The following is a 10444-nucleotide window of genomic DNA, read 5'->3' as shown; positions in this document are numbered from 1 at the left end:
AAGACCCTTTGAAGTCATATTGCATGGTACCCATTCCACGGGTTTCAACTACCCAGGTTTAAGGTATTCTTCCTTCAGCTAAAACATGCATGTGGAACCTAGAGTATGATCAACCATGTGATCGGGAGACGTGTTCAAATATGTCTCAGTTTTCCTCCCCTGGTACTCGGGTGCAACATTCCAGACGCTTTACTAACACTCTCCCCACTTGGAGATTCAGTCCCTTTAACCTCCTGTTTGGCCCAGTTTGCAATTTCTGCGGAAGATGAACAGGAATAGCGAGAACTAATGAGAGACTAGCTGGAGGTGTCTGGACGGGCAAATTTAACTCTCATTTCCAACCAGGAAGAGGAATTAACCAAAGTCTCAGCGTGCCGTGCCGGAACCAGATTAGGGCCTAAAGCCATCCTGCGGTGTTGAGGCCAGGTCACAAGAAAGCGAGTTGAAGAAAGGAGCTCAGGGGCACTGTAATTCACAAACCTGCAGAGTTATAAATGACAGCTATCGTCCAAAAATAGACTGAAGTAAGGCTGCCAAGAGGACTTGAAAGCGGGGCAGAATTGCAGGAAACCGATTTCAGGAGGTAGACTGGAATTGCATTGAAAGCATAGGAAAAGAGGCAGAACGTCCACAATGATGCACTTGGCCAAAAAGGGCGTATGCGTTTTATCCTGAATATATTCAGGAAAAAACGCATACGCCCTTTTTGGCCAACCAAGCAAGCTTGCAAAGGAAATCTGCACTACAATGAAGTCTCACTTCCCCCCGGTCAAAAGGGCCATCTGAAAAAAGTGTAAAATCCAGAAAGGCAGGACAGGCCATTGAGAACTGGGAGCCTTGTTATGCTGAAGGGCGGGATGTAAATTGCCAAAAACCACTCGGGAGAAGTGTATGGTGTTTCCTGAAACATCTAAAAAACAAAGCAACAGAGCCTAGGGCACTTCCACTTATGGTCCTATAGCTTAGGGAATTTAAAATCAAAAAGACACAGCCACCCCAAAGTTTGGAACGGCTCTGTTTACAAGAACCTCGTTTACAGTACAAGTTCAACATCGCAGAAAGTGAAAAATGGATAAAAAAGTTGTGGTATTTACTTACAAAGCAATATCACTCAGCAATGAAATCTGTGTCATCAGGCCCTTAGCAGCACAATGAGTGGATTCAGGTATGATGATTCTAACTGAAATAAGTCACACAGAAAAAGAAACATCATAAGATATCAGTAGGGCGGAGGTCGGGGCTGCGTAGTGGGAGGCGGACTGGCGAGGGGCGCCGGAAGAGCTGCAGGTGCGGCCCAGCGGCCGATTCCGCAGGACCGCCGAGCCAGGAGGTACTGAGCCGCCGCCGCCGCCGCCGCCGCCCTCGGCCCGGCCTGCAGCGGGGTATGGGGGCGGTGCGGCCCCTCGGCCCCCTCCCCCTCTCTCCCTCCTCTCCACCCCTCCCCTTCCCGTGGTCCCGGGCTCCCGGACCCTCCCCCAGGGCCGCATTCTCCTCTCCCCGTCTTCCTGTCCTCTTCCGCTGTCCTCTCGTTCCCCACCCCCAAGCATAAACACCCCTCCGTGTCCCAGGCGTCTCCCGTCGCCCCTCCCCCCTCCCCGGGGGTCCGCCCTCCAGCGTTCCGGGGGTTCCCGAGGTCTCTCCAGCGGCAGCTTTCTGTAAGCGCGGTCCCGAAGATGGGAGGCGCGGTGAGTGCTGGTGAAGACAACGACGAGCTGATAGACCATCTGAAGGCGGCGCAGTACATCCGCTCCGAGCTGGTGGAGCAGGCCTTCCGAGCTGTTGACCGTGCCGACTATTACCTCGAGGAGTTTAAGGAGAACGCGTACAAGGACCTGGCGTGGAAGCACGGGAACATCCACCTCTCTGCTCCGTGCATCTATTCGGAGGTGATGGAGGCCCTGGACCTGCAGCCTGGCCTTTCCTTCCTGAACCTGGGCAGCGGCACCGGCTACCTCAGCTCCATGGTGGGGCTCATCCTCGGTCCTTTTGGTGTGAACCACGGGGTGGAACTCCATTCAGATGTGACAGAGTATGCGAAGCAGAAGCTGGACTTTTTCATCAGGACGAGTGACAGCTTCGACAAGTTTGACTTCTGCGAGCCCTCCTTCGTCACCAGCAATTGCCTGGAGATCTCTCCAGGCTGCTCTCAGTATGACCGGGTGTACTGCGGGGCAGGCGTGCAGAAGCAGCACGAGGGGTACATGAAGAGCCTCCTCAAAGTTGGGGGCGTCCTGGTCATGCCGCTGGAAGAGAAGTTGACTAAGATAACTCGGACGGGTCCTTCCGCCTGGGAAACCAAAAAGATTCTGGCTGTGTCTTTTGCTCCACTCGTCCAGCCCTGCCAGTCGGAGTCAGGAGAATCACGACTTGTCCACACCCCTGGCGGTTCGCAGCCTCCAGGACCTGGCGCGCATTGCCATCCGGGGCACCATTAAGAAGGTCATCCACCAGGAAGCTGTGAACAAAAACGGGAACGGACTGAAGAACACTCCCAGGTTTAAATGGAGGAGAGTTCGCCGCCGCCGAATGGAAACGATTGTCTTTTTGGACAAAGAGGTGTTTGCCAGTCGGCTCTCCAACCCCTCTGATGACACCAGCTGCGGAGACCTGGAAGACGAGTGGCAAGAAGAAGAGGTGACAACCCCGCCGGACACCAAGCCCGAGCCCCCGGTGAACTTCCTGCGTGAGAAGGTCCTGAGCCTCCCTCTGCCAGATCCCCTGAAGTACTACCTGCTTTATTACAGAGAAAAGTAAGTCTGTGGTCCAGGGGAGGAGGCCAAGCCTTCCTGGAGGGCTGCCCGCAGCAGGTGCACTGGAGGAGGAAGGGGCTCCCGCTCTGCATCTCGTCTTCTCGTCTGTCCTTGACTGTCCTGTAGAGTTTTCATCCAGTCATCTGATTTCTGTAAACATAGTCTGACAAACATAAGGTGCAAGGCGGAATGTCTCAAAAGGGCGAGAGTCTCCTGGAGGAGGGGTTGACTTCACACTCTCAGGAAATGCTGAGGTCTACACGTGGAGGTGGCCTGGAGACCGTTTCTTACACAAGGTACACGTGTCTGCATCAGAAAGGAAAACTGAAGTTGAAATTAATCTGTGTTTCTTATAAAAGGTGAGACAAAAAGCACAAGTTGCTAAGTGTATGAAATCTTTTCTGAGTGGGACACGCCTATGTGCAAGTTTGAATTTTACGGAATCAACCTCTTAATTACTGGCACCGAGTAATTAAAGATTTATTAAAAGATTAATTTAAAAGATTTAACTAAATGTTTTAGTTATTTGGAACGTGGATACTTGATTGAAAAGCCCTCTCTTATTTTAAGTAAATTAATTACATCTTACGTGAGTTGTCAATTGTAATTTTAAAAAACAAAAATTGTGATGGGGAGAGGAATGAACGTATCAGATTGCCAGGTGTCTTTGTGGAATTGCAAAAGAATTCCAAGGCATTTTTTTCTGACACCTTTTGTTACCTTTAAAGTAACCAACATTGAGTAATCCCGTCAAAGAAAGTCCTGAAGAATGAAACAAGTGTTGTGTGTAAGTAATGAGCTGCATTACTTTTGCCCCAGAGACAGAGAGTACTGTTGACTCAACTTTAAATACAGTCAACGGTGTCTAAGGCTCAGTCCTCAGAGCAGGTGGGAAGTACTGGCTGCAGGAAATGGATTGGGGACGGTGTAGACGGCCTGTGGGTTGGTGTTTTGTTTTTTTTTTCAGTTGGCTATTGTTCTGTAATCACATAACAGTACTGATTCATAGATTTTATCTTTTATAATTCTGGAGAAAAATATTTGTTAGTTTTGTAATTTTTCCTAAGAACAAACGCGTGTTTGGTACATTGCATTAGAACAGTTTCACTCAAGTTTGACTTGTGGAATCCATCTTCTCCAGCGCTGTGTGTTGAGAGCTTCCTGTCTTATTAAGTCGTGGGTCTAGAAGAAGAGGCCGTCCTTTTAGTTAGGTGGCAGGATGTTTACAAGTGACACTGCTTCTTCCAAAACATTGGTTCTTTTCAGACTTTTCAGTTTTAACCAAAGTTAAACCCCAAATCAGAGTCATCCAGATTTTATGATTCATTTGATCTCTCAGCCTCTCAGGAGTTGCTGGATTTCAGTGTCTTTGTGGTTTTACCAGCTTCGTGGAGTTCTGGTTATTTTGTTTTGCCATTTATGCTTTTTTAAAGTAACTGAGTCATTTTATCACAGAACACTGCGTGCACACATAGCTGGGAAAGCGGGTATATTGCCCTAAATGGGTACCGTTAAGCTGTTGTAAAGAAGGGTTTCTTCATAGTCGTGTTTACCTGCCTTTAACTGAACGTCAAGCCTCATTGTCTCAGAGAGAAAAGCATGAGTCACGTTTACTTGCTAAGACTTCGGTTTGCAGATCTTGTTGACGTCATTCTAATTGATTTGTAGAGACCTCTGCAACACGTGGACGTTTTTGGACATGATATCTGAAATATTTTATATTAGGTGGCTTGACTAAATGTTTTTCTGTAATTGTATATGGATTTCCTTTTTTTTCAACCACATTTGCCTTTATGCTAGATTGTAGAAAGTCTTTGCGAGGCATAAGACATGTTTTCCCCTATGTATGTTAAACCTTTCCTAACATTTTGTATTTACATGTTGGTTTGTGACTTTTAAACCAGAATTTGGTTACAAGATATATATATATAGATATTGAATATAATATATGTGAAATAATTTGGTATTGATCTATCTAATAAACATAAAGGAGAATCATCAGTGAGTTTCCCTGTGTGTCAGCACCTTTCTCCGGAGTCAGTCTGAGACACTACTTTCTGTTTTCAGACAGATGACTTATATATATAGTCTGTGTTGTCTGCAAGCTCTGTATTGTAAACCACATTCTAGACAATGGCTGACTTTTGTGTTTCGATTAGTCTGTATTTTTATATGTGACTTTCGTCTTGCAAGTAGTGCAGCCATAGACATGTGCAAAACAAGCAACAAATGTATAATATTAAGCACATAAGACAGAAGCCAGCTGCGTATTTAAAAGTATTTTTGCCCATCTGGAACTTTCAGGGGATTAAGGCGAGAAATATGAAACAAAGGTTTTGATGAACTGATACACAAGCGATACCAATAAAGGTAGTTACGGCAAAAAAAAAAAAAGATATCAGTAATACACGGAATGTAAACTTGGCTACACAGGAACTGAATTACAGAACAGAACAGGGTCTCAAATTTAGAAAACCAACTTATGCTTGCTTAAGGGGAAAGGTGAGTTGGGGTGCTGCATAAAACCAGATTGAAATGAGCACAGATAAAGTTCCTTAAGCCAAATATGGAATAGACAAGAGCTACTCCTTGCTCAACGAAATGGACTCAACACCGCATATTAAACGCCTAAGAATGTACCTGACTAGTAAGTATCTTAAAACCTATGGATTGCTATGTCTCCGAAAGAGAATCAAGCATGTGTACAGGGGCATAAACGCAGCAGTGATAGGATTGGAGATGTTCGGTGAGCAAATGAAGACCCTTTGAAGTCATATTGCATGGTACCCATTCCACGGGTTTCAACTACCCAGGTTTAAGGTATTCTTCCTTCAGCTAAAACATGCATGTGGAACCTAGAGTATGATCAACCATGTGATCGGGAGACGTGTTCAAATATGTCTCAGTTTTCGTACCCTGGTACTCGGGTGCAACATTCCAGACGCTTTACTAACACTCTCCCGACTTGGAGAGTCAGTCCCTTTAACCTCCTGTTTGGCCCAGTTTGCAATTTCTGCGGAAGATGAACAGGAATAGCGAGAACCAATGAGAGACTAGCTGGAGGTGTCTGGACGGGCAAATTTAACTCTCATTTCCCACCAGGAAGAGGAATTAACCAAAGGCTCAGCGTGCCGTGCCGGAACCAGATTAGGGCCTGAAGCCATCATGCGGTGTTTCGGCCAGCTCACAAGAAAGCGAGTTGAAGAAAGGAGCTCAGGGGCACTGTAATTCACAAACCTGCAGAGTTATAAATGACAGCTATCGTCCAAAAATAGACTGAAGTAAGGCTGCCAAGAGGACTTGAAAGCGGGGCAGAATTGCAGGAAACCGATTTCAGGAGGTAGACTGGAATTGCATTGAAAGCATAGGAAAAGAGGCAGAACGTCCACAATGATGCACTTGGCCAAAAAGGGCGTATGCGTTTTTTCCTGAATATATTCAGGAAAAAACGCATACGCCGTTTTTGGCCAACCAAGCAAGCTTGCAAAGGAAATCTGCACTACAATGAAGTCTCACTTCCCCCCGGTCAAAAGGGCCATCTGAAAAAAGTGTAAAATCCAGAAAGGCAGGACAGGCCATGGAGAACTGGGAGCCTTGTTATGCTGATGGGCGGAATGTAAATTGCCAACAGACACTCGGGAGAAGTGTATGGTGTTTCCTGAAACATCTAAAAAACAAAGCAACAGAACCTAGGGCACTTCCACTTATGGTCCTATAGCTTAGGGAAATTAAAATCAAAAAGACACAGCCACCCCAAAGTTTGGAACGGCTCTGTTTACAAGAACCTCGTTTACAGTACAAGTTCAACATCGCAGAAAGTGAAAAATGGATAAAGAAGTTGTGGTATTTACTTACAAAGCAATATCACTCAGCAGTGAAATCTGTGTCATCAGGCCCTTAGCAGCACAATGAGTGGATTCAGGTATGATGATTCTAACTGAAATAAGTCACACAGAAAAAGAAACATCATAAGATATCAGTAATACACGGAATGTAAACTTGGCTACACAGGAACTGAATTACAGAACAGAACAGGGTCTCAAATTTAGAAAACCAACTTATGCTTGCTTAAGGGGAAAGGTGAGTTGGGGTGCTGCATAAAACCAGAGATTGAAATGAGCACAGATAAAGTTCCTTAAGCCAAATATGGAATAGACAAGAGCTACTCCTTGCTCAACGAAATGGACTCAACACCCCATATTAAACGCCTAAGAATCTTCCTGACTAGTAAGTATCTTAAAACCTATGGATTGCTATGTCTCCGAAAGAGAATCAAGCATGTGTACAGGGGCATAAACGCAGCAGTGATAGGATTGGAGAGGTTCGGTGAGCAAATGAAGACCCTTTGAAGTCATATTGCATGGTACCCATTCCACGGGTTTCAACTACCCAGGTTTAAGGTATTCTTCCTTCAGCTAAAACATGCATGTGGAACCTAGAGTATGATCAACCATGTGATCGGGAGACGTGTTCAAATATGTCTCAGTTTTCGTACGCTGGTACTCGGGTGCAACATTCCAGACGCTTTACTAACACTCTCCCCACTTGGAGAGTCAGTCCCTTTAACCTCCTGTTTGGCCCAGTTTGCAATTTCTGTGGAAGATGAACAGGAATAGCGAGAACCAATGAGAGACTAGGTGGAGGTGTCTGGATGGGCAAATTTCACTCTCATTTCCCACCAGGAAGAGGAATTAACCAAAGGCTCAGCGTGCTGTGCCGGAACCAGATTAGGGCCTGAAGACATCCTGCGGTGTTGCGGCCAGGTCACAAGAAAGCGAGTTGAGGAAAGGAGCTCAGGGGCACTGTAATTCACAAACCTGCAGAGTTATAAATGACAGCTATCGTCCAAAAATAGACTGAAGTAAGGCTGCCAAGAGGACTTGAAAGCGGGGCAGAATTGCAGGAAACCGATTTCAGGAGGTAGACTGGAATTGCATTTCAAGCATAGGAAAAGAGGCAGAACGTCCACAATGATGCACTTGGCCAAAAAGGGCGTATGCGTTTTTTCCTGAATATATTCAGGAAAAAACGCATACGCCCTTTTTGGCCAACCAAGCAAGCTTGCAAAGGAAATCTGCACTACAATGAAGTCTCACTTCCCCCCGGTCAAAAGGGCCATCTGAAAAAAGTGTAAAATCCAGAAAGGCAGGACAGGCCATGGAGAACTGGGAGCCTTGTTATGCTGATGGGCGGGATGTAAATTGCCAACAGACACTTGGGAGAAGTGTATGGTGTTTCCTGAAACATCTAAAAAACAAAGCAACAGAGCCTAGGGCACTTCCACTTATGGTCCTATAGCTTAGGGAAATTAAAATCAAAAAGACACAGCCATCCCAAAGTTTGGAACGCCTCTGTTTACAAGAACCTCGTTTACCGTACAAGTTCAATATCACAGAAAGTGAAAAATGGATAAAGAACTTGTGGTACTTACGTACAATGCAGTATCACTCAGCAATGAAATCTATGTCATCAGGCCCGTAGCAGCATAATGAGTGGATTCAGGTACGATGATTCTAACTGAAATAAGTCACACAGAAAAAGAAACATCATAAGATATCAGTAATACAAGGAATGTAAACTTGGCTACACAGGAACTGAATTACAGAAGAGAACAGGGTCTCAAATTTAGAAAACAAACTTATGCTTGCTTAAGGGGAAAGGTGAGTTGGGGTGCTACATAAAACCAGAGATTGAAATGAGCACAGATAAAGTTCCTTAAGCCAAATATGGAATAGACAAGAGCTACTCCTTGCTCAACGAAATGGACTCAACACCGCATATTAAACGCCTAAGAATGTACCTGACTAGTAAGTATCTTAAAACCTATGGATTGCTATGTCTCCGAAAGAGAATCAAGCGTGTGTACAGGGGCATAAACGCAGCAGTAATAGGATTGGAGAGGTTCGGTGAGCAAATGAAGACCCTTTGAAGTCATATTGCATGGTACCCATTACACGGGTCTCAACTACCCAGGTTTAAGGTATTCTTCCTTCAGCTAAAACATGCATGTGGAACCCAGAGTATGATAAACCATGTGATTGGGAGACGTGTTCAAATATGTCTCAGTTTTCCTCCCCTGGTACTCGGGTGCAACATTCCAGACGCTTTACTAACACTCTCCCCACTTGGAGAGTCAGCGCCTTTAACCTCCTGTTTGGCACAGTTTGCAATTTCTGCGGAAGATGAACAGGAATAGCGAGAACCAATGAGAGGCTAGCTGGAGGTGTCTGGACGGGCAAATTTAACTCTCATTTCCCACCAGGAAGAGGAAATAACCAAAGGCTCAGCGTGCCGTGCCAGAACCAGATTAGGGCCTGAAGCCATGCTGCGGTGTTGCGGCCAGGTCACAAGAAAGCGAGTTGAAGAAAGGAGCTCAGGGGCACTGTAATTCACAAACCTGCAGAGTTATAAATGACAGCTATCGTCCAAAAATAGACTGAAGTAAGGCTGCCAAGAGGACTTGAAAGCGGGGCAGAATTGCAGGAAACCGATTTCAGGAGGTAGACTGGAATTGCATTGAAAGCATAGGAAAAGAGGCAGAACGTCCACAATGATGCACTTGGCCAAAAAGGGCGTATGCGTTTTTTCCTGAATATATTCAGGAAAAAACGCATACGCACTTTTTGGCCAACCAAGCAAGCTTGCAAAGGAAATCTGCACTACAATGAAGTCTCACTTCCCCCCGGTCAAAAGGGCCATCTGAAAAAAGTGTAAAATCCAGAAAGGCAGGACAGGCCATGGAGAACTGGGAGCCTTGTTATGCTGATGGGCGGGATGTAAATTACCAACAGACACTCAGGAGAAGTGTATGGTGTTTCCTGAAACATCTAAAAAGCAAAGCAACAGAGCCTAGGGCACTGCCACTTATGGTCCTATAGCTTAGGGAAATTAAAATCAACAAGACACAGCCACCCCAAAGTTTGGGACGCCTCTGTTTACAAGAACCTCGTTTACAGTACAAGTTCAACATCGCAGAAAGTGAAAAATGGATAAAGAAGTTGTGGTATTTACTTACAAAGCAATATCACTCAGCAATGAAATCTATGTCATCAGGCCCTTAGCAGCACAATGAGTGGATTCAGGTATGATGATTCTAACTGAAATAAGTCACACAGAAAAAGAAACATCATAAGATATCAGGAATACACGGAATGTAAACTTGGCTACACAGGAACTGAATTACAGAAGAGAACAGGGTCTCAAATTTAGAAAACCAACTTATGCTTGCTTAAAGGGAAAGGTGAGTTGGGGTGCTGCATAAAACCAGAGATTGAAATGAGCACAGATAAAGTTCCTTAAGCCAAATATGGAATAGACAAGAGCTACTCCTTGCTCAACGAAATGGACTCAACACCGCATATTAAACGCCTAAGAATGTACCTGACTAGTAAGTATCTTAAAACCTATGGATTGCTATGTCTCCGAAAGAGAATCAAGCATGTGTACAGGGACATAAACGCAGCAGTGATAGGATTGGAGAGGTTCTTGAGCAAATGAAGACCCTTTGAAGTCATATTGCATGGTACCCATTCCACGGGTTTCAACTACCCAGGTTTAAGGTATTCTTCCTTCAGCTAAATCATGCATGTGGAACCTACAGTATGATCAACCATGTGATCGGGAGACGTGATCAAATATGTCTCAGTTTTCGTACCCTGGTACGCGGGTGCAACATTCCAGACGCTTTACTAACA

The 10444-nt window shown here is 45.2% G+C and overlaps 1 protein-coding gene across 1 annotated transcript; it reads left to right on the top strand.

Annotated features, from left to right (window-relative positions):
- The first annotated feature begins 1318 nt into the window (after positions 1-1318).
- Positions 1319-2549, top strand: LOC307181244 (protein-L-isoaspartate O-methyltransferase domain-containing protein 2-like). Its single transcript, XM_079946614.1, has one exon. The coding sequence runs from the start codon at positions 1674-1676 to the stop codon at positions 2433-2435; it is 762 nt and encodes a 253-aa protein (XP_079802740.1). The 5' UTR covers positions 1319-1673; the 3' UTR covers positions 2436-2549.
- The last annotated feature ends 7895 nt before the right edge of the window (positions 2550-10444 follow it).

This window comes from Stenella coeruleoalba, assembly GCF_951394435.1.
Source record: "Stenella coeruleoalba genome assembly, contig: scaffold_550, whole genome shotgun sequence".
In the NCBI taxonomy this organism is placed as follows: Eukaryota; Metazoa; Chordata; class Mammalia; order Artiodactyla; family Delphinidae; genus Stenella; species Stenella coeruleoalba.
Note: the sequence above shows the minus strand (reverse complement) of the source record. Positions and strands in the feature narration are given on the sequence as shown.